At 42.7% G+C, this 24186-nt stretch overlaps 1 protein-coding gene across 2 annotated transcripts in view; it reads left to right on the forward strand.

Moving 5' to 3' along the window:
• The first annotated feature begins 356 nt into the window (after window positions 1–356).
• Window positions 357–24186, forward strand: part of LOC126982752 (26S proteasome non-ATPase regulatory subunit 4-like) — a 31454-nt gene continuing 7624 nt past the window's right edge. The window contains exons 1-8 of one of the 2 annotated variants that reach the window (XM_050835080.1): window positions 357–464; window positions 5635–5775; window positions 9533–9647; window positions 11933–12088; window positions 12214–12345; window positions 17223–17312; window positions 19050–19197; window positions 22829–23098. In XM_050835080.1, coding sequence (XP_050691037.1) covers window positions 439–464; window positions 5635–5775; window positions 9533–9647; window positions 11933–12088; window positions 12214–12345; window positions 17223–17312; window positions 19050–19197; window positions 22829–23098 — 1078 coding nt within the window. In that variant the 5' untranslated portion in view covers window positions 357–438. The remainder of the gene's footprint in view (window positions 465–5634; window positions 5776–9532; window positions 9648–11932; window positions 12089–12213; window positions 12346–17222; window positions 17313–19049; window positions 19198–22828; window positions 23099–24186) is intronic. The other variant, XM_050835081.1, reaches the window with a different exon arrangement.

Below are 24186 nucleotides of genomic sequence, written 5' to 3' on the forward strand. Positions count from 1 at the left end.
GCAGCGACGTACTGTGTACGTGGGCCTTTTTTTTATTATTATTGTTTCCTTTTTTTGTGCCCTTGAGCTGTCTCCTTTGTTGTAAAAAAAAAAAATACAATGGTAGGGGACAAGTGCTAAAGAAATAAAGGCCTTGATTTAGTCAAGGGAGCAGATATAAGGGACTGAAAATATGAACTACATGCAGGATACTCACTGAACATAGCTGAGAGAACATTATATATAAATATATATATATATATATATATATATATATATATATATATATATATATATATATATATATATATATACATCTTTTGAAAACAGTTAGCCCCCACTAGTGCTTTCTACCGAAATTTTGTCATAATCTACAGAAATTCCTTGAGCGTCATCTGGCAACACTGTTCGCTGCCTCACAGTCACTCGGCTCGGCTGTACAACAGTGTCAGCGGCAAGATGGTTCTGGAGAGTACTATAATATGGTAAGCATTCATATACTTTGCTTAAATACATTGTGTTTGGGCCTTGATGACTTTCGGATACACCTTCGTTCCAAACGAGAAGATAAATCATGATTTAGTAGTCTTTGGAAATGGGAAATGCGTTAGTTCATAATGAGGAGTCCGTGACGAGGCAAAATTGAAGGTTTATTATATCGGACATCTACATTTAGCGGTATCCATATTATGATCGGGATTTTGTACTGCATTGTCTCTCTTTCACTGAGTCTCCTTCATGGAAATGATGATGCCAATCAGGATTTTGACAAATTTCTAGAAGTGCACCCGCACCACCCCGATGGACGACTGTTTGGATAGTTTTATTCGTAGGTAAACAGAAAACACGTATTGACCAAACAAAAGAGTGTAAGTAATGTTTTAACTTAACACTCAATGGCAGAAGATACTTTTTGGTATTAGTTGAATACCGGTAACGGTAAATATGCATGTGGCTGGCTGGGTCTAGTTTTGGTATTGGTTGAAGATTCGTTTTAGTACCGTGCCAGTATTTCATTACCTACCTTATGAAACATCTCTAGCTCTTCATGTATCTTTTCTACAAATGTTCCACAATCATGGAAACACTTTCAAAATCCAATTCAAGGACTATTTATTGTTGAAAATAGGGGATAATATTCACGAAAGCGCAGCTGGCGTTGCGAGAAATACATCCTCGCAGAAATAAGTCTCACATACATGAGGAGGGGGGTCAAGAGGGGCCAAGCACCCCTTTTAGCAGGTCGTAAAGTTCGGTTGGAGTAGTTTAAATATGCTCCCCCATCCTAAACCCTCTGCAAGCTATTTTGTGGCTACGGCGGCGGCACCGTCGCTGCGGCCGCCGCCAAAGGAGGCTACACTTTCGTGAATATTATCCCCTGTTTTCAACAATAAATAGTCCTTGAATTGGATTTTGAAAATGTTTCCATGATTGTTGAACGTTTGTAGAAAAGATATATGAAGAGCTAGTGATGTTTCATAAGATAGGTAATGAAATACTGGCACGGTACTAAAACAAATCTTTACCTTGGTATTTATTTGGGGGGATTATTCATGAAAGGGCAGCATACTATTTCGAGATGTTGACTGCTTATTTCTGGACGAAATATGATGCTGTTTATTATGGAGATGATATTTTTCTCGAGAAATCACTAAATGATTGACTTTTCAATGCCTTTTGTGCACCTGCAGCCGCAGCTGCAAAATAGCCCGCAGAGAGGTTCAACTTGCTTACTGTTTCTATATTTCACTCACCGCTCAGAAAGATCACAAATGGACAAACTAGAACAAAACCAGGCGAATTTATGTTTTTGCTGCCGTGTATTCTCCCAGTGTGCATGCATATTGAACAGCATAGTGACTTATTTCTGCAAGAAGGTATTTCTTGCAACACTGGCTGGACAGCCGCCGCCATATCTCGTCCTGCGCTGCATATTTTTCCGCCGCCCCACACTGCGTGCCGAATAAATTTAAATGAACAAAATCTATCTTTACGTAACCTACCTGACGAGGGGAGGGGCTTCACCTCCTTCGACCCCCCTTCCATTTGCTATGGAAAAGCAATACGGCAGTGTGTTGTATGGACACAAAATATTCTACATATATGGGGCTTCACCCTCTTCTCCCCATTTCTATTTTCCGGAAGTCACTCGTTACTGCACTGTATTTGGGGACTAAAAAAGAATCCGTGTTATAAGTATTAACTTCGCCAGAGGAGGCTACCCTCTCACAAACATTATCCTTATTTGGTTTTACGAGAGTTATTAACGTGAGGGTAGTCTACTAATTTTGAGGCACTGATTGCTTATTTCTAGACAAAGTAAGATGCTTTTTAGTGTGGATATAGTATTTTTGGTATTATTTTGGGCTGTTCCCTATCTCACAGCAATACTTCTCACACTTCTCATCGGTTAGATGTCATTATTCTATGCATTTTGAACCTCATATATATGTGTCGCAAACTGTTAGAAATGCCGCTAGCAATTTTTGAAAAAGTTAGTGGGTTTCTTGCGGGTGCCTCGGTGCGGTGCGCAATAGGAGGTGGGTCGAGGGGGGCGAAGCTCCTCCTGTTAAGGGGGTCAAGGAGGGCGAAGCCCCCCGTTAGCTAGGTTATGTCAAGTTAGGTTGGGGTAGTTTAAATTTATTTGACACGCACTATGGGGCGACAGAAATACGCAGCAGAGGATGGGACATGCCATGGCGGCAGAAGCCCACTACGCGGGCTGGTGTTGTGAGAAATATCTCCTCGCAGAAATAAGTTGCTCTGCTGTCAACCATGCATGCGTGCTGGGGGAATACACAGCAGGAAAAACATTAATTTGCCTGGTTTTGTTCTAGTTTGTCCACTTGTGATCTTTATCAGCAGTGAGTGAAATATAGCAACAGTAAACAAGTTGAACCTATCTGCGAGATATTTAGCGATGGCTGCAACGGGTGCACAATAGGCATTGAAAAACCTCATTTTATTAGTGATTTAATGATTTGCGACAGAAACAGTTAGCAGATTATTTCATAGCACAGTGAAAACTATAAAAAAAATAAAAAAATTCTCCATGAATTGTGAGACGGGAGACTGGAACAATCCGAAAATTTACCGTATTTTTTCCCGGTAATCACTAAATGATTAACTTTTTAATCCCTGAGGTGCACCCTCCGCTGCCCTGCTCCTACCAAATGAACAAGCTTGAGTTGTTTCCTGCGGTTTGTCATCCACATCTTCAGGGTGAGAGAGAACGAGAGAATAAAAAGGAAAATATTACCGATGTACGAGTAGTTTTATAGCTTATGTGATATTATGAAAATTAGCCACTGTAGCTCAGTGATGTATTGTGCTCTGCCATGACATATGACTACCTGCTAACCACCTACACTGAACTTGAAGGGATGTAACTACGATCTTCCCAGGCGGAAATGAGCATTATACCGACTGAGCTACCATGGCTATAGGTTCAAGAAAGGTTGCAGTTTCATCAAATCTTACTTTCAACTCTCTCTCTCTCTCTCTCTCTCTCTCTCTCTCTCTCTCTCTCTCTCTCTCTCTCTCTCTCTCTCTCTCTCTCTCTCTCTCTCTCTCTCTCTCTCTCTCTCTCTCTCTCTCTCACACACACACACACACACACACACACAGTGGCAGATCTAGAAAATAATTTTTGGGGGGTGCACTTGGCACTCAGCTCACAACCGAATTTTTTCGGTTGAATAGAGATTTTGGGTTCTATTCCCGGGCAACGTGAGAGTTAAAATGGGCTTTCTTTACACCCCAGCCCCTGCGCCTCTGTAGCTGAGTGGTTTCAGTTACCGCCTACCACTCCTCGGGGCGCGGGTTCTAGTCCAATTAGGTGCCTTCGGCGCACAGCCCACCCAGCTATTGCTCCTGATCATCCTTCCTTTCGGGTTGGTCGATAAACGGGTAGCCTGGGGAAACTTGGGGAAGGTAAATTGTGGAAATCCAGATGACATAGGGCCAAGTGTCCCCGAGCTAGTGGATACGAGTCCACCACAGGCTCAAAAGGTCAAGGAGGTGGAAATGAGCACCGGTGCAAAATCTACCACAATCTATCAAGCCCATCCAATATCTCTATTCACCCATAGTTGACCGTCTGTATGATTTTATATGTTTAAGTGTAGAAAAACTTTGATCAGCTGTAGCAGATGAAATGGGCAAAGTGGCATAAATAAGTAACAATTTCTTCGTAACAGGATAATTTTGTGAGCACTGCTTATAAGTATCAAATACAGAATTTGGCAAGGAACTTTTAGGTACAGAAGACCAACGTGATCTCCACATTCTGAATGCAGTGACGTAATCATGTAAATCATCCAGGCCCTAAACAGGATAATTTATTAAGAGGTAGTCTTTGTACATCAATAGCGACCAGCCGTAGCTTTCTGAGCCTCTCTCCCCCTTGTCCAGTACCTGTCTGATATGCTTACTAGACGAGTTAGCGAGGCGAAACTCGCAGAGGGTGAAAAAGGTGGAAAGTTTCGTTTAGTCAGTGCAACATCTGTGGTCATATGCCGGAAAGAGAAAAAAGGGGAAGGAATTGTAGGAGAAGGGAACAGATCCCAGGAGACAGGACACAACCCCCGATTAATACCTGGTACCCACTCTTATGTTGGGTGGACAGGGGCGTAGGGTATCGGAAAAGCCACCCAAATTTTTCCACTCTGCCCGGGAATCGAACCTGGGCTCTCTCGGTTGAGAGCAGTGTGTGCTAACCACTGCACTACGAAGCCCTCCCGCAGAGGGTGAATAAACTGTGTTGTTCTAGGGGAGTATTTCATGTTTGTTTTTTTCTTTTTAGCTTTAAACATTGTTTTTGTGTTAACGCAAACTAGTAGATAATCATTCATTTATGCATTTTAATAATAATGGTAATGGTAATAGTAATAATAATTATCATTATTATTATTAATTCCATTATTAAAAAATATAATATTTTTTTGGGAGGGTACATGACCAAGGTGCCCCCTCTGGATCCGCCACTGCACACACACACACACACACACACACACACACACACACACACACACACACACACACACACACAAAAGACCCACCTCCGGGAGGACGACCTTTCAGCCTTTTACTGTGTGAAATCTGTGTGTATTGCTGGTGAATCAGTGGGATATTTTCCATGATCTTACGTCTGTGTCCTTCCCTTCCCTCTCCTCCACTTTCCTCCACAAATCTATTTCTTTATCACAACTAATATAAGGAAATACAATTCAGCAGACACACGTCATCTATGCATAACGCAAATTTCTCTGTATATTTATGCATACATCTCAAAATTATCAATTAATTGATGTTTCTTTATGTGCACCATTTAATTTTGCATATTTTTATATATTATACATGATGATGATGTTGAGTTTGTCTTAAAACTTACTATATTCAGTAGCGATATTTGAAATTTGGTGCGTGCAGCCAGACCGGATACGGGGCGGGGCGCTGTTGTCGCCCGGCCGTAGTGAAGGAGTTAAGGAATGCTTTGGGATATCTTGTCCATTTACACATGAAAGTTTTACAAGTGGTGGGGTTACTTAAAGTGAGGTCTGGCAGTTTGGAATATGTATATAACTTATGATGTGGTGGATTAATTTACTTTCCCTGGTTATTCTGACTTTTTTTTCTTTCCATTGCTTTTCTCAGTGTGGACAACAGTGAATACATGCGTAATGGTGACTATATGCCCACTCGCCTCCAGGCCCAGCAGGATGCAGTCAACACAATCTGCAGATTTAAGCTCCGGTCCAACCCAGAAAATAATGTTGGGCTCCTTACCCTTGCCAAGTAAGTGATTTAGTTGTTAGGAGATTCGTTGAAATTTAAATGATTAAGACTTTGTGGCAGGGCCTTAATGAGAAACTGGAGTGTGGATGGATTAGTTGAGAGGTGGTTGGTTCATGAATATAAGTGACTGGTTGGCTCATAGATGTGAATGGACTGAGAGTGACAGGGTGTACACTTGACCCTTGATTTCCCGGAGATTGAATTTCCTGGACAAAATCCGGGGTCCAGCAATTGTCAGACATGTACCTGGTCAGGGCTGGGAACTAAATTAGAAGTCTGTGCCAAAATATCTGTGGTTTTGCTATGTCCAGTGGTTGCTGGACATACGCCTGGCCAAGTTCAGGTATTGAAACAGAAGTCTGGCTATCCATCAGATTCTGTTCCCTTGGTCATTGTCTGCAACACCTGCTGGGTGGCCCTATACACACCATACATGTATATTTATTGCTGTCTCATTCTGTTGAGTGGCTCCCTTGTAACCTTACATTTGTATAAACATAATATGTACAATCGACCTTCAATTTCCCAGACTATTAGAGGGGAACACATGTCTGGGAACCACAAAAGTTTGGGAATCGGAAATCATTACAATCCCACTCACAGACCTTTACAATACTCGGTCCAGTAATCATCAATATTCAGTACCAGCCCTAGAAGAAGACTTCTACCACATTTTGTCCAGCACATTTAAGCAGCACATCTGAGAGATTTAACTACATCAAGTTACTTGAAGACTTGGGGCGGGTTTGGTTCACTTTTAAGCCACACAACTCCCATGTGAGCCAAACTGGACCATTGATCAGCTGAGCAGAACAAAATGATGACCAACAACAACAGCTCTCTCTCAGTGTCCCCTCAACAGCTCTTGTAGGCAACCATTCACTAGTAACAGCATAGTTAAAATGTATGTAGAAGGCAAGATGGTGCAGCAGGGGCGATGCTGGCCACACCCAAATAGCTATGACGATGCCTTTGCAAACGAACTCCCCCACCCCACACTGCGCAACAACTTCTCAGGCCAGTTGGCCAATGGTGCAACTAGTTTGACCTGTTGCCAAACGGTTCACAACATTTAGTGCCTATTTTGTCAAGCAAATGCAGGGTTGAAGTACAGTAAAACCTTGGTACAATGGACTAATTGGGGGAAAACTTAGGCTAAAAGTCCATTGGAAGCGGCAGAAATTAAAAAATATGTATAATAATTCACTCGGCCCTCGATTTAACGAATTAAAAGGGGGGATGGGTGGTCCGTTGCTTGAAAAAGTCTGTTGCTTGAAAATACTTACATACGATAAATACCGGTATCGGGTCATTCCACAAAAACGTCAACCTTTAGTGTAAATCTCAGAATTGATCTAAGATATATGTATAATAATGTCCCGCCCCACACTTCATATTTCCACCGCCCCAAACCGCGAGCCAAATAGATCTAACCATACCTAACTTAACCTAACCTACCTAACGGGAGGGGGAAGGGGGGCTGCACCCTCCTTGACTTCCTTAAGGGAGGCGATGCAACAGTTTTGATGAAAAATATCACTTTCTGTGATATTGTTATTATTTTAGGGTTTTGACGTTTCTAAAGCCGGTGTCACACCAAACAAATCTACCCAGTGATGGACAGAATGTCCGTTGCTGGGTATTTGTCCGTTGAGATTTTGTAGTCTGTTAAATCCGAAATCTGTTAAATCGGGGTCCGTTAAATTGAGGGCTAAGTGTACTAATAAACGTTATCAACGTGAGTGTATAGCTTTTTATTGTGTATGTTGTCTGCACATTGTCTGTATACAGGTAACTCTCGATTTACGCGAGTATAGTGTCCTTGAAGAGGTCGCGTAAATCAAAAACAATATAAATCAAACAAGAGGTAGGTTTCTATCAGAATATAAATATTCACTTCATTCAGTGGAGAGAGAGAGAGAGAGAGAGAGAGAGAGAGAGAGAGAGAGAGAGAGAGAGAGAGAGAGAGAGAGAGAGAATATCCATATCACCGAGATATCCACTCAGGCACTCAGTCTAAGCCTCACTCGTGTGAGGACAAAATGAGGGACACCATGAGCGACTGGCTAGTATTGGTACTGGTACCGAGCAGTCTGGTACTGGTACCGTACCGTATAGCTGGTACTGTTAGTACTGGTACTGGTACCGGTACCAGCCCACCCTTATTGTTGAGTAGCGTGGGTACTGTATTGATGTTCAAGTGGCGCACGGGAAGAACTGAGCTCAGCTGTGTGGCCGCGGCGCCGTGTTAGTCCAGTTGCGTGAGACATCTGGTGGCCACTCCACAGCAGCGAGGGTGTTGTTGTTGTTGAGTAGCGTGGCAATGTGGGTACTGTATTGTTGTTCAAGTGGTGCGCGGGAAGAAATGAGCTCAGCTGTGTGGCCGCGGCACTGTGTGAGTCCAGTTGTGTGAGACATCTGGTGGCCACTCCATAAAATATCGCGTATAAGTGAAGAAACGTGTAAATTAAACATTTAATTGGATTTTGGACCCCGTGTTATTTCAAAGACGCGTAAATCAAGAGTTACCTGTAGTTGCACATCACACTTGGCGACTGACTCCGAGTCACTGAGGCTGGGGCCCTGTGGGGAGGGCCCTGGTCATGTCTCTCCAAGTTCATTTCCAGATCTCAGCCATACAGTAAGACAGGGACCACAAGTGACTGAAAGATCTGAATCTTTGTCTGCCTCCTGGTCAGGAAAAAATATATGTACATGTTCGTAGGTGTTAAAGTTTGCATCAATTTGTGAATGGTAGAAGTGTCCAGTCCATAAGGCAACATGAGGCAACTTCTCGTGAATATTTTGCTCATAGCTATTTTGATTTGTAGCATCTCTAGAATTTAATTTGATGTTAGATGGCCATTATATCTGATGGTGTGCTTATTTTGACTTCTGGTCTTAAATTAAGTATTTTACATACAGGGAGGAAACACTTAAACTGTAAAAAAGAGTTGGTAAAGAAAGGACAGAGCGTCGCCACTGCCATGGAGATGCATGCAAAGAGCCTCATTCGGTGAAGAGGCGAACTGAAGGCCAATACTGTCTATTGTAACTGTAAAAATATTTTTTCCTAGATAATAGCTCTTAACCCTTTCAATACGTGATGCAGATGCTGGCGTCACAATATGGAAAGGGTTAAGGCCGGTGTCACACTGTGCGGCCGCGCCGCATGATCAGTACCATATCACACTGTCCGGCGAAGCCGCACACGGCGAGCAGTTTTACCCCCATCAGTCACTGTGAATAGTAATGTTGTCCAAGCTTAAGATTGTTTGTGCTCTTGAGGCAGAAGGATTGTCCTCATATCCGGCACCGTGAGGCAGAGCTGCCGCGCAGCGCCGCCGCAACATGCTGACCAGTATTGCGGCGCCGCAATAGTGTGACACCTCTCATTGGTTTGTGTGTTAATGGGATTGCGGCAGCACCGCACAGTGTGACACCGGCCTAAGAGGATTAATCCTTTTCTAAACCTCTTAATCCTCTTCCTTTTCCTCTTAATCCTCTTCTAAACCTCTTAATAGGAAATGGAAGAGGATTAAGAGGTTTAGAAGAGGATTAATCCTCTTCTATTTCCTCTTAACCCTTTCCATACTGTGACACCGACGTCTGCATCTCCGTATTGAAAGGGTTTACACACAGAGGTCTATGCTATGTCTATGAGGTCTATGATGAATTTTAGACTTTAAGATAATTTGTCTGGTGAGTTTTGGAAGATATTACATTTCAAAGACTTTAGTGAATCCAAACTTACCAGCAGCACAGAGGTCTTGGCAACACTGACGACTGATGTGGGGAAGATTCTCACCCCTCTGCACAAGGTGCTGCCTAATGGAACTATCAACCTTCTCAGTGGAATCCGCATTGCTCATGTAAGTCTCTTTTCTCCATGCTTTGCATTAAGAATGTATATGTTACAAATAAATGGCATGTGTTTTACAAAACAATATAGGATTTATCATTTAGGAAGCATGATACACTTGGGTTGTTAGAAAAGTAATTATGTGTAGCAAATTTTTGAAGAAAAGTTTCAACATTAGTTCTGTGGAAGTATGCTCAGGGATCTGTATGTGTGTAGTGTTATAGGAAAGTATGGTTGATGAATTAAGATAAAGTAAAACCCCAACTATCCAGCAAGCATGGGGACTCAGAGGTGCCAGATAAGCAGAAATTCCAGATTCTTGGGATATATTCTGAAATATACCCATGTAATTCCATGCAACCAAACATATTTACGTAGGTACTGTACATTCAGAAATGCATCTCTTGACTACAAAATGTATATATGTACTTTCTGGAGCACTGACCTATGGGGTAGTGGCAGCTGCAGAGGAAGCGAGAGGTGTTGAGAGTGTGTGGCAAGGTGCAGGGCTAGGCTAACCCCACAGCCGCCACTACCCCATTGGCGAGTTTTACGTGGAAATACTATAGTGGCGATCACTGCCATTGGTAACGATCAAAACAAACAAAATGACTGTGAAAGCGGCCCTTAAATTGTCGCAGCGGCAGGGCACAGTGCATGCTGGTGGTGCAATCGTCACCACAACAGTTGATCAGTTTTAAATCTCCTGCTCACATCCAACACTATTCCACACTCCATTATAACTTTATTCTGAATGGTCCACGTCATAGAGTGGGCTGTGCTTGCTCTCCCCATCACCTCCTATACAACCACACCCATACAGCAAAGCCGAGCAAATACTGCATGCTGCGTGTCACCAGAACGGGGTAAATTGCCTCTTGCCTAGTTGTCTGTCACAACCTATAAGTGATAGTGAGAATAATGGGGTAAATATGGTATCAGAAACTGTACATCAGGAGTCTTGTACGAGGAGTTATTTCTTGCAACACCAGCCCGCCCGCCATTTGCATTGTTTGAAAACCACACAATTACACCCATACATCAAACAGCTGCATGTTGTGTGTCGCCAGAACCGTGTGAATTGGATCTTGCCTAGTTGTCTGTCATAACCTACGAGTGATGGTGAGAATAATATGCTAATTATCACATCAGAAGCTGGACATCATCAGTATGTATGAGGATGTATTTCTCGCAACACCAGCCCGGCCACCATTTTCATTGCTTTACCCAAGGACAATTGTCAATTCAAGCAGTACAGGTTACACCAAAAATATATAAATTTCGGGAAACCGTACATCGTCAATGTTCTTTAACCCTTTCCTTGTGCGCGGTGTGGACGCGACTATCCCCTCAGGCACAGTCGGGGAGCCTCTGTATCTCAAAAACTATTCATCACAGCTAAAAACCAAAAACACCATTGGAAAGAGGTGGTCCAGATCTATATGAGTTGGTTATGTATGCCTCTCTTGCGAACGTACATGCACGTTCAGGGAGTGTTGAATGTTAACACTTACGTCGGTGCGTGCGGGATGATCAGCCATATTGAGGGAACTGCGGACATCTTTTCTTCAGATTCTGGCAAGGGAGCATTGCCAACTGCAATATTTACAACTATTTGGTCAAAGAATCAGTCGGTGATAGGTGAAGCTATGCAAAAATGTCACTATATTGGGCAAGAACATCCACCAGTTACTCGTCCATACATTTGCCGCGCTGGGCTGATATGATTTTCCACCAAATTTAGTGAAGAATCCACTCAATTGGCAATCCTGTGTTGTGAGAATTAGTGTTGGAACACTCTCATACGCGGGAGATTTGAGTGCGGGTGGAGGTCGCAGCGAGCGTTTAGCGCCACCAGCAAATACGCTTAATGCCTGCTGCAAGCGTTTAGCAATATTTCTGAGCATTTTAAGAACTATTTTTTTTTTCCAAAATTGTTGCCTTAAAGTTTGGGGTGCGCGTTATATGCCGCGAAATATGGTGAGTCAAACGCCTATTTTTTTATAGGTATGGGCCCTGGTGATTTAGATGGATACATGGATTGTCATATGAAGAGAGAGAGAGAGAGAGAAGAGAAGAGAAAAAGGGGGGGGGAGGATTCTCTTTCAAATCCAGTACACCTTTAAATTAACCCAGGTCAAAGGGCTTAATCAGTCTAAATCTTGTTAAATACGTTTGCCCTAATAGTAACCTTTTTTAATTAAACTTAACCCCCTTCTGCTTGGCCTACATGTGAAGCAGATTGGTACAGTAACTCGTTTGTTGTATCCTTCATGACCACATCCATTCTTCCAGCTGGCCCTGAAGCATCGACAGAGCAAGAATCACAAGATGCGGATTGTAGCGTTTGTGGGCAGCCCAGTGGAGGTTGAAGAAAAAGAAATTGTCAAGGTGGCCAAGCGCCTGAAAAAGGAGAAGGTTAACATTGACATCATTAACTTTGGTGAAACGGTAAGGATGAGAGAGAGAGAGAGAGAGAGAGAGAGAGAGAGAGAGAGAGAGAGAGAGAGAGAGAGAGAGAGAGAGTAGTAGATTAGTTTAGGATAACTAAAAACATCTTCCCTCCCATCCTATAGGATATGAACCAGTCTCTGCTTGAAGCCTTGGTTAGCACCATCAATGGTCGTGAAGGAGGCAGCTCCCACTTGGTGACGGTGCCTCCTTCACCCCACCTGGCTGATGCCCTTCTCTCCTCTCCTATTGTTCAGGTAAGTATCATGTTTGTTTGAGGCTTGATGGCTTTTTGGGAATTTAAATTATTTCTGGTTTATGTAGCCTCCGTTGTATTTATTAACTAGTAAACTGCTGTATGACTCTTAGAGGTGTGAATATCACATTGTTTCCAGAAAGTTGCTGAGGCTTATACAGTGGAACCTCAGTTCACGAACTTAAGGGGAGCGTCCGCCGTGGCTTTTTCAAAAATATTGATAAAATTGAAAATATTCACATGTCTTTGTACACGCCTCGGCTAGCTTGTGGCTAAATATGAAGAAATAAGCTAAAGTGACAGAGTTATGGCTGAATTTCTCAACCCCCCCCACCCACCTCCACCCTCTTCCACTCGTCACTCACGTCACTATAAAACACTTGCCTGCACCATGATAGAGTGTGGCCGGCTACAATCCAGGCCCCTCAAGAAAGTCTATCGGCGCTGAAGGCTGGGACATAAAAAAAAAAGAAGAAAAAGCTATATTCATACACAACTGCATACATCGTTGTGTTTCAGCGTAGAAAATGGCCTAAAAGAATATTCGTATGGCATCTTGAGGCAAACTAGTATCTGCGATGGCCTTGGAGGCAGCAGAGCTGACATATATACATCAGTCACCCCAGAGGAGCCAGAGATAAGTGTTGCACGTTGGCTCGTGACCAGGATTTCCAAGAAAAGGACACCATCAGACACACGAAGTCCTTCAAAACAAAGAAAAAACTGGAATTCAGTAAAGAATACCAAATGGGAAGGCATCTAGGTTTAAAGGGCGAACTTTTTAAGTCTGCGGACTTTAACTCTCCTTTTTAGAAAATGGGAATAGTTTCAGTTTTTCTGCAATAACTTCACCACTATTTGACCGTTTTTAATAAACAATACATCATTGGAAAGAGGAGCTAAAGCGCAAGGTTTTCTTTCAAAGTTTTCTTTTCAATTAAGGGACAGTTGTCAGAAAAAAATGAATATCGTTAAATACACCAACAAAATTGAAAAAAATTCTAATCATTTAACCCTTTCCATCCGTGAAGCAGATGTCGGCATCACAGTATGGCAAGGGTTAAGAGGAAATGGAAGAGAATTAATCCTCTTCTAAACTTCTCAATCCTCCTCTGACTTCCTCTTAATCCTCTTCCATTTTCTCTTAAGAGGTTTAGAAGAGGACTAACCCTTTCCATACGGTGACGCTGACGTTGGCATCGCTGGAGTGAAGGGGTTAACCCTTACATTACAGCGATCGTATATATAAGTGCGCTACCACACATGGGATCATATATATAATCATCACAGTCTATGCTCCTTATGTTTCAAATATACCGCCAGTTCTTGACTCAGAAGAATGGTGGAGGCATCTGGTATCCGTACACACACTCCTTCGTCTCCAGCGCGCGGCCTACCGAAGGCCACAGATAATTTTCCACTTTTGTTCGGAATACATCTGTCATGTCTCGTGAAGTGTCAGGCCGAAGTAGAGCTCAGGCGAATCAAAGTGACAGTGACTGATTACTGCTATGGTAGTGACATTGACAGAGGAGGGAGGGGTAAGTAAGTAAAGAGAGAGAGAGAGAGAGAGAGAGAGAGTGGGGTCCTTCCATGCGACACATCACGGCCACGAGAAAATGCGCAATATTTTTGGTTGTCATAACTTTTTTATTATTATTAGGAGAGAAGTTTTATTACACCACCATATATACTAGATGAATATACAATTATTGCAAAGAAGAAAGACATCATTTCCACCTCTTTTAAATGTCTAAATTTTCTCCGTGCACACCATCCAGAGAAATATATCGCCACCCGTACTCTAAGGGTTAACAAAAGCAAAATTGAAAAATTTGCTTAGATGGATCTTTTGGATTCTGCTTTAAGTTTCTTTGGTAATTTTTTCAGCAGTGTAGGTCATTAATAGATGACAGAGATATTAACCCTCTCGCGCACGATGACGTGTTTCGCGTCATCAAGGGTAAAAGGTCCTGGTGCACGATGATGCGAAACGCGTCATAAAAGTAAAAAAATTAATTAAAAATTAAGTTTTCGGTGGAAGTGCGTCAAATTTGGAGCGTCATTTGTTGGGATAAGTTTCTTAATGGTAACATATGGCAACCTTTCTAAGGAGCGTAAATGAGGAGCGTGGAGCGATTTTTAGTTGTTAGCCTACTCTGATGGGAGAGGAAAAAATAGTTTTCTTGGTGTAACTCAGGAACTAATAGGTGTATGAAGATTTTAAGGATACCATAAGAATCCTCATGAAATTCCGGTTCGAAACATATATTCGGCTAAAAAAGTTGGCCCACAAAATTTCGAGATAGCAAGTGTGGTACTTAGGATTTATTGTTTACAATACTCTATACGGAGACTTAAAACTAGTTTCTATTGTTTATATATATTTTTTCCTCTATTTTTATTTGCACATGTTCTAGTACAAGTCTTTATGAAGCCTTTGATACCAAATTTATTGGGGTATGATATATCTGTGAGGGTAAAATACGTACGGGAATGTAGAGTTTTGCGGCGGCAAAAAAAGGGTGGTCGGGCCTGAGAGATGCATGGTGAGTGGAAGAGAAACTTACTGGAAACTTACTGTGCGCGAGAGGGTTAAGAGTTGAGTTTTGTTAAAAAATTACATTTTATTTTTTCCTTATGTATCGACTTACAGATCGGAAAGTAAGCATATATAACTTCATCATAAGCATACATTTCACATGAAAATTATCAGGATTATACGCTAATAATTGACGCTCCCATTAACTCGTTCCTGATGTCCGTTCGTTACCCGAAATGTTTGTAAACCGAAGCTATTTTCTCCATTGGAATATATGTAAAATGGATTAATCCGTTGCTGGACCCCAGACGATTGCTTATTTAAACTCTGACAACAGTACTTTGTGCACAAGTTCATAACACAGATCCAGTGGAAATCAATAAATCTAACACAAAAAAAGAGGAATTTAATGCTAAACAGATAAAATATGGGTGAAAACATGATTTAATTTTACTGTAACAGTAAGGAGGAGAGTTGACGCCGCAATAGGCGGTGTCACACTGGCCATTTTCCTCACAGTTCCTTGTACGCCCAACTGTTGGTTCCATCTGTACGGATGGAAAACGGTTGTGTGTGTGAGCAACTGCGTAGCTGTATGTAAACAAACAGACGACAGCACTGGCTGAGGAGTGAGGAGCAGTGGAAGATGTGTGAGAGAGAGAGAGAGAGAGAGAGAGAGAGAGAGAGAGAGAGAGAGAGAGAGAGAGAGAGAGATTCGCCTCCTCTTTCTCCCTCTCTCTCTCTCTCTCTCCCTCCCTTCGTATCCCTCCCTTCATGTGTGTGTGTGTGTGAGAGAGAGAGAGAGAGAGAGAGAGAGAGAGAGAGAGAGAGAGAGAGAGAGAGAGAAGGGGAGGCACCTCTTCAACAAGTTTCCACTTGCTGTTCCACGACCCTTCCCTTCCTTTCTAACCATCTAATCTATGTGTGTGTGTGTGTGTGTGTGTATTTACCTAGTTGTATTTACCTGGTTGTGACATACAGGAAAAGAGCTATGCTTGTGCTGTCCTGTCTCCATATCCGCTCTTATCCAACTTTTCCTTAAAATCATGAATGTTTCTTGCACAAACCACCTCCTCCTCCAGTCTATTCCATAGCTCAATGCTTCTGGGGCCAAATTCACAAAGGCTTAGTTCATAGTTTTGGGCCCTTAGTGCATAGTTTTGAGAACATTGAGATTTACAAAGCTCGCGTGGTAATAACTACCAACTAATCGATGACGTCACGGGTTAGTGCGCGGATTTACAAAGCTTTACTGCGCTCTCTGTGACGCTAAATATGTTGTTAAATAACTACTGCCTTGGGGGTGTGGTAAACGCTAACAATATTATCATATATACGTATAAATGCTTATAAATCGCGTTTTTCAACTTGAAATATAACTTTGCGAGTAGAGGAAACCCATTTCTTTATAAAATGATGAGATATACACACTTTGAGAGGTATATGATTAGTGTGGGCGGTATGGCAACACCAACGCCTGCGGCCGGGGGATTGCCAGACCTCCCTCCTCCTTCATCTTCCTACCTCCTCATCCATTCATTCATCCATCTCTAGATTTGTCCCTCAGTGGAGGGACCATGGACCTTTGTCAGGTGACAGCTAGCCCATGAGTTGGGTTGCAGATATGGCAAGACAGTCTTAATTTTCCCTCGTTCCTTCCTTGTCCTTCGTTCCTGTCTGCCTCAATATCTGTCCCATATTTCTCTTTGCTTTCTTCCTGCCTCAATCTCCTCTGTATCTTCTTTTTCTTCATCTCAAGCATGTTCGTAGGTAACAAGACATCGAACAGCAGAGTTACCTTGACGTAAATGTGCAGCAAACAACGAAATAATTAAATTCGTAGATTACGATTTAGTACAATTTGCCTTTAAAGGAAGAATAATGAGAAAAGAGAATGGGTTTCTTGAACCAGCAGCTGGAGGGGCCTCCCTAGGATTGGCTGACGGTTTTGTAAACGTGCTTGCGATTCGCTGCAAGGCCAATGACGTCATCAATCAATCAGCAGCCTCGCTGACTTAGCGTGCCTCCAACTACCATCTGAGGTTTGCTTCGTGAATCTGACGCTAACGTCGGTTGCTAAATCAATAGTGTGTAGTTATGTTAGTTCGTAGTTAGTATGTTTGTGAATTCCGCCCCTGTTTGGGAAGCTAAAGTGTGTGTGTGAGAGGAGAGAGGAGGAGGGGGGAGGCGCCTCTTCAACAAGTTTCAACTTGCTGTTCCTCGACCATTCCCTTCCTTTCTTACCATCTAATCTATGTGTGTGTGTGTGTGAGTGATTTGTGTACTGTGGAGAGGAAGATAAGTAAAATGCTAATAGTTTCACCCTCCCCACCCAGGGAGAAGATGGGGGTCCGGCTGCTACATTTGCAACAGGTGGCGGTTTTGAGTTTGGAGTTGATCCCAATGAAGATCCAGAGTTGGCCCTTGTGAGTATTGATGTTGTTCTTTCAAGGTTTGTCCTTAGTTTTTGTATTATATCCCATGCATTGATTACACACCTTTTTCTTAACCTGGTAGCAGCAGGGATCATGTTTCATAATGGTCCCTCTAAGCGAGAAAAATGAGAAAAAATCACCCCTCACACAAACCATTTCATAATATATATCAACGCATTAGTCATCAGATTATGTATCATCTTTTTTGGGGGGTTTATATCATGGCACAAACTTGGCCCGTCGCTGCTACACGGTAAAGCCACAAAGTCATTATTTGTTCTGCCAATTGATTATTATACTTCACCTTTATTTCCTACATATTCTTCATGAGACCTACTTTCAGACTTGTTTTGTATAGTTTCTCAATTATTTATTTTTTAGACCCTTCTTTCTGTCTTAGGAAATCATACAGGCTACATAGCTCAGTTTCCCATCAGATGCCACATTATATGAATAGGCCGTCTCCTATCAGACACCACAATATATAAACGTGGGTATTCACTTTCATTATGTCGTTGAGGGCAAATAGAAGTGAAAAGAAAGCAAAAATAGATTAATGGTAACAGGGAAGATATGGACAAGATAAAACTAAGGGAGGAAAATATCCTACTACTACTACAGTAACTACCCTACCTTGATGGGTTACTATTACTTCTACTATTGGAGGAGGTGACTTAATTTAAATATTTAGGGACAGTTTTATGTAAGCATGGAAGTATGGAAGGTGAGGTGAGGGAAAGAGCAGTGAAGGGCAGACAGGTAGTAGGTGCATTGGAGAGTTATGAAAGGAAGAAGTGTGAGCATGGAGGTAAAAAGGGGAATGAGGAACAGTATTATCCTGCCAACTCTGTCATATGCATCAGAGACGTGGACATTGAATGCAGCACAGCAATCGAGAATACCTGCAGTGGAAATTAGTTATATAAGAGGTGCATGTGGTGTGTTAGGATGGGATGGAGAAAGTAACAAGAGTGTGTATGAGCGGTTTGGTATGGGTGTGACAGCGAAAGAAGTGGATTGTGGAGTGGTGGAGTGGGTGAAGCATGGTGCATTGATATTTTTTTTTTTTTCAATTTTTTTTTTACAACAAAGGAGATGGCTCAAGGGCACAAAAAAGTAAACAATAATAAAAAAAAAAGCCCGCTACTCGCTGCTCACAAAAAGAATCTAAAGAGGTGGCCGAAAGAGAGGTCAATTTCAGGAGGAGAGGTGTCCAGATACCCTTCTCTTGAAAGAGTTCAAGTTGTAGGCAGGAGGAAATACAGAAGAAGGAAGGTTTGGACACATGATGAGAATGGGAGAGAATGAATTCGTGAAGAGAGTGTATGAGGGAAGGATTGAGGGAGGGGGTGTCTGGGGAAGGCCACCTGTGAAGTGGATCAGTAGGGTGAGTGAGTATTGGAGCGAGAGAATTGGAAGTAGCAGGATTGAGTGTGCTGAGAGGGAGTGCCACAATGGGGAGAGATGGAAACACTTCTCCCGTCGTAGATATGAATAGATGTAGATATAGTCTTTGCTACATGGATCTCATAATCATGTTTGCAGCTGGCAGAAAAAATGACTCGATATGTATCTCAGCACAGAAAAGAAAAAAAATAATAATACAAAAAATTGATTTCTATTTTGTTTTTTTATGAAAAAAATGATTGTTCTTTTCCAACCCCCTAACCATACATTTATATCCTTCAGCCATGTGATTCTAGTCACTCCTTTTCATTTCATGCCCAGGCCCTGCGTGTATCCATGGAGGAACAACGACAGCGGCAGCAGGAGGAAGAACGTCGTGTGGCCCAGGAATCAGCAAAGGCTGCCCCCATGGATACTAATCCACAGCCCCCTACCACCACCCCAACCCCACAGCCCATTGCACAGGAAGGTGAGTTGAATGAAATGCAATTTCAGAAATTAGATTATTAAAAGATGGGAACTACTTCATTGACTAGCTAACATTTTCTGAGAATTGTCGTTATGCACACTTTCTTCTTTGGGGAGGCAGTGGCTGAGTGGTCAGTGTGCGGGTCCCACGCTCACTGCATTCTAGACGATGTGGGTTTGAATCCGCTGCTACCACCTGGGATTTTTCAGTCACTCCGAGTGACTTAAAACTACCCACATGCTGTCCTGAAGACCACCTATCAACCCAGACTCTAAAAGAACTGTCCAAGTGAATCAAGAAGGAGTTCTGGGGGGCAGCATGAGCCAAGAATAGATGACGCCTCTATAAACACTGGCCTGCGCCGTGATGGGCTTGAGCAGACCACCAGGCCCCTAAAGAAAGCCTACTGGTGCTATAGTAATTAAAAAAAATACCACTGAATGTGGCTGGAGGTTTATCCTCATGGGTTCCAAGTCCGTGTCCATGCCTAGCAGTCAGTCCAATCCCTGATCTGGATTGGTCCCATACATGCATATGGGTCTTATACATATATTTGGATGGCACAGACGAAACCTTTGGCACCAAACATACCACCTGCAAATGAGCAATAAGGAACCACTACACTGCAAACTACAGAACATCATTGTTGCTCCACAACTCAGAAATAACAATAAAGATAATCGAGAGAAAATCACTTTTGTTGGCTTGTGTTCCTGGAAGTACTCTCCATCAAGGATACGGAACCAGCCACGAACACCCAGGCACAAGACCTACTAATCTTGCCGACACAGAAATGGAGGTGTTAGTGAATTAACACATCACCTGCTGCCCTGAGAACTCACCTTGCAGCTCTTATGGGGGCTTCGTGGTGCAGAGGTTAGCACACTCGGCTCACAACCGAGAGAGCTTGAGTTCGATTCCCGGGCGGAGTAGAAATATTTGGGCGTCTTTTCTGATACCCTACGCCCCTGTCCACGCAACAGTGAATGGGTGCCAGGTATTAATCGGGGGTTGTGTCTCGTCTCTTGGGATCTGTTCCTTTCTCCTATAATTCCTTCCCCTTCTGTCTCTTTCCGGCATATGACTACATGTTGTGCCGATTAAACGTAACTTTCCTTTCCGGGTTCGATTCCCGGGCGGAGTGGAAATATTTGGGCGGCTTTTCCGATACCCTACGCCCCTGTCCACCCAGCAGTGAATGGGAACCAGGTATTAATTGGGGGTTGTGTCCCGTCTCCTGGGATCTGTTCCCTTCTCCTATAATTCCTTCCCCTTCTGTCTCTCCGGCATATAACCACAGATATTGCGCCGACTTAACGAAACTTTCCAAATTTTTGCAGCTCTTACTGCACACCCAAAAGACACGGATCAACCAGAAGCCAGTTCACGCATATATAAGGAGGTGCAAGCACAACTCATCTCATTCCGCTTGAAGATGTTCCCTTTAGTGAAACCAGATTGGCGAGATTGTTCCTGGGTCCTTTCCTCCCCACCACTCTGGCACTCAGTCTTAACACCTATTTCTTCCTCTCATATGTTACCTATGGCTATCATGAGAGAAGAAAAGATCGGTGTCGGGACTGTGTGGCAGAGCAGCGGGGAGGAAAGAACCCATTGGAGCCATAGCAAAATGATCTTGCCAATCTAGTTTCACTACAGACCGGAACGAAACGTCACTACAAACAGCTTAGCTTTTGGGCAGCTCCTCAGGGCTTTTGACACTGTAAAAAGGGAATTGATAAGAAGATAAGTTAATGATGTGGGGAGGTGGTGGCTGAATGGATAGCGGGACGGCGCCGTGTTCAGGACGACGCGAGTTCAATCCCCGCCCGGTGCCACCAAGCTGGGATTTTTTAGCCGCCGCCGAGTGGCTTAAAACTACCCACATGCTGTCCAGAAGACCACCTATCAACCCGGACTCTAGATTCTAGGATTAAAGATGAGCTCTGGGAGGGCAGCATGAGCCAATGCAAGATGGCGCCACTATAAACACTCGCCTGTGCCAGAACGGGCTGGGCCGACCATCAGACCCCACCGGGAAGAAGCCTTGGGCCGACCATCAGGATCCACCAGGAAGAAGCCTACCAACGCAATTGGCCACGACGTAAAAAAAAAAGAGAAAAAAGAAAAAAAAAAAACACTATAGCTGTGTGTGGTTGTGGTGCTCATCTCTGTTGCATTGGCTCTGACAGCCTGTGGTGAGAAGAACCCCAGGGCTCGGGCCAGTATGAAGTCCAGGATTGCCACAGTTTACCTTCCTCTAGTTTCCCCAAGTGGAGGATGAAGAGCTGGGTGATCTGCACACAGACTGCTCAGGCCAGTATTCAGACCCTGGGCCCACGAATTTGAAGCTAGGCTCGCTAACCGCTGCTCCATGAATAAGACTAATAGAAAAAAATAGAAGCTGAACATTGAAGAAACAGCCACTTCATTTAACCTCTTCTATTTATGAGAATATATAGATAGAGATAGATAAGTAGATATAGATAGATGGATGCTTAGCTGTGATATATGAGGCAAATATTTACTTCAGAAAGTTAGTGGACTGTGTGGTAGATAGTTTAACTGAAGAAGATTAATAATGATTAGTGAAATTACTTATTAATCTTGTTTACATTCCAGGAAAGTTAAATGAATTTGGTCATTAATTATGTACTCTTTCACTGATAATTAAAGCTGTGTGTTAAAATAAATGCCTGAATAGTTAGTAGTTACATGCTGATAAGAAATGTATGAATAATGTTATTTATTATACAGGTTGAGAATCCTTTATCTGAAATTCCAAAATCCAAAAACCTCCAAAATCTGGAAGTTTTTTTAACCCTTTCATTGGTACGCGCTCACAACGAGACTATTCCCCCAGGCGCGCTCGGGCACCCCAGCGGGGAAGGGGATCTATGTTAACCGCCGTATCTCAAAAACTATTCATCACAGCTACAAAGCAAAAACACCATTGGAAAGAGTAGGCCAAGATCTATAAGATTTGGTTATGTAAGCTTCTCCTGTGAATGTACAGGCACATTCAGGGGGTGTTTTTTTGCTGTGAGTGCGACAGGCGCTCACAGCGAGCTTTTAGCACAACTATATGCGGGTCAGTGTTGCGAGAAATACCTCCTCGCTGAAATAAGTCACTTTGCTGCTCAATACACATGCACAGTAGGGGAATACACAGCAGGAAAAGCATAAATTTGCCTGGTTTTGTTCTAGTTTGTCCACTTCTGATATTTGTGAGTGGTGAATGAAATCTAGAAACAGTAAGCAAGTTGAACCTCTGTGAGCTATTTTGCGGCTGCGTCGGCAGTTGCACAACAGGCATTGAAAAGTCAATCATTTAGTGATTTCTTGGAAAAAATACTATCCATAATAAACAGCATCATATTTTGTCCAGAAATAAACTCAGCATCTCGAAATTAGTAGGCTACCCTCTCGTGAATAATCCCCTATTTCAGTGTTCATTTTATTTAGATTCAAATAAAAATATTCCGAAATCCCCCCAAAATCTGAAATCCGTAAGATTTTCGGTCCCAGGAATTTTGGATAAGGGATTTTCAACCTGTATTACATATGTTACTATATATTTTGTATTATAGTTTTATGTATACTGTAGAATTGTTTATCTTCTATTATTTAGGTGTGCAGTCTGAGGAGGAGATGTTGCAACAAGCTCTGGCCATGTCTTTGGAGGCAGGACGGCAGCCACAATCCAATAGTGGAACTCAGGGCAGTTCAGCCAACACAGGGGCTGGATCAGCCCCTGCTCCCAGTACTACAGCTACTGCTACTACTGCTACCACTCCTTCCTCAGACCCCATCCTCCAATCCACTAACATCCCTGATTTTTCTGCCATGACTGAGGAGGAGCAGATTGCATATGCCATGCAAATTTCCATGCAAGATTGCAGTAAGTGACTAAAAGTGTTTCTCTTGTCTTTGGCACACACATGCATACACATATACACATGTACACAGATGCATGTGCACATACACACACACACATGCACACACACACACACACACACACACACACACACACACACACACACACACACACTCATAAAAAGACTAAGTGAGGATGTAGTGTCGGCGAAGAGTGTGCAAAACTTTAAGGAAAAGTTGGACAAATACAGATACGGAGACGGGACCACACAAGCGTAAGCCCTGGCCCTGTAAAGCTACAACTAGGTAAATATACACACACACACACACACACACACACACACACACATATGCAATATACACATGCACATGCACATACGCACATGTAGATACTCACACACATGCATATGTACACACCAAAGGAATACCAAAGGAATGGCGGAGGGCTGAAGTGGAAAAAAGGAAGAACCACTAAACTACAGACCAGTATCATTGACCAGTGTAGTATGTAAAATATGCGAGAAAGTGAGAGAGACAATGGACGAAATTTCTAGAACATAATATAATCACAAAAAAGCATTATGGCTTTAGAAAAGGGTGCTCATGTGTAACAAACTTACTGAGAACAGTGGTAAAGGACATGAAATCAAAATGGAGAATTGTAGATAGTGGAGTGCCTCAAGGATCGGTATTGGCACCAATACTTTTCCTAGTATATATAAATTATATGCCAGAGATGGTAAACAGTTATATGAGCCTGTTTGCAGACGATGTGAAACTGCTGAGACATATAAGAAACAGTAAAGACTGAAATTCTGCAGGATGACCTGAATAAGATTTGGGACTGGGGTATGAAATGGGAGATGGAATTCAATATGAAGAAATGTCATGTAATGGAAATGGGAAAGAGTGAAGTGAGACCAAAATGGACATAAATAATGGGAGATGCAGAAATATTAAAGAAGGTTCAAGAAGAGAAGAGATCTGGGACTGACAATACATGATAATCAACAGCCTGAGAGTCATGTTAACACTTTCGCACACACTCTCCCATCTGATTTTCTCGTCCAAAATGCACACCTAACTGGCTGTTGGGAGGCCTGGTTTTAGTAC

Source organism: Eriocheir sinensis, chromosome 51 (genome assembly GCF_024679095.1).
Source record: "Eriocheir sinensis breed Jianghai 21 chromosome 51, ASM2467909v1, whole genome shotgun sequence".
Taxonomy (NCBI): domain Eukaryota; kingdom Metazoa; phylum Arthropoda; class Malacostraca; order Decapoda; family Varunidae; genus Eriocheir; species Eriocheir sinensis.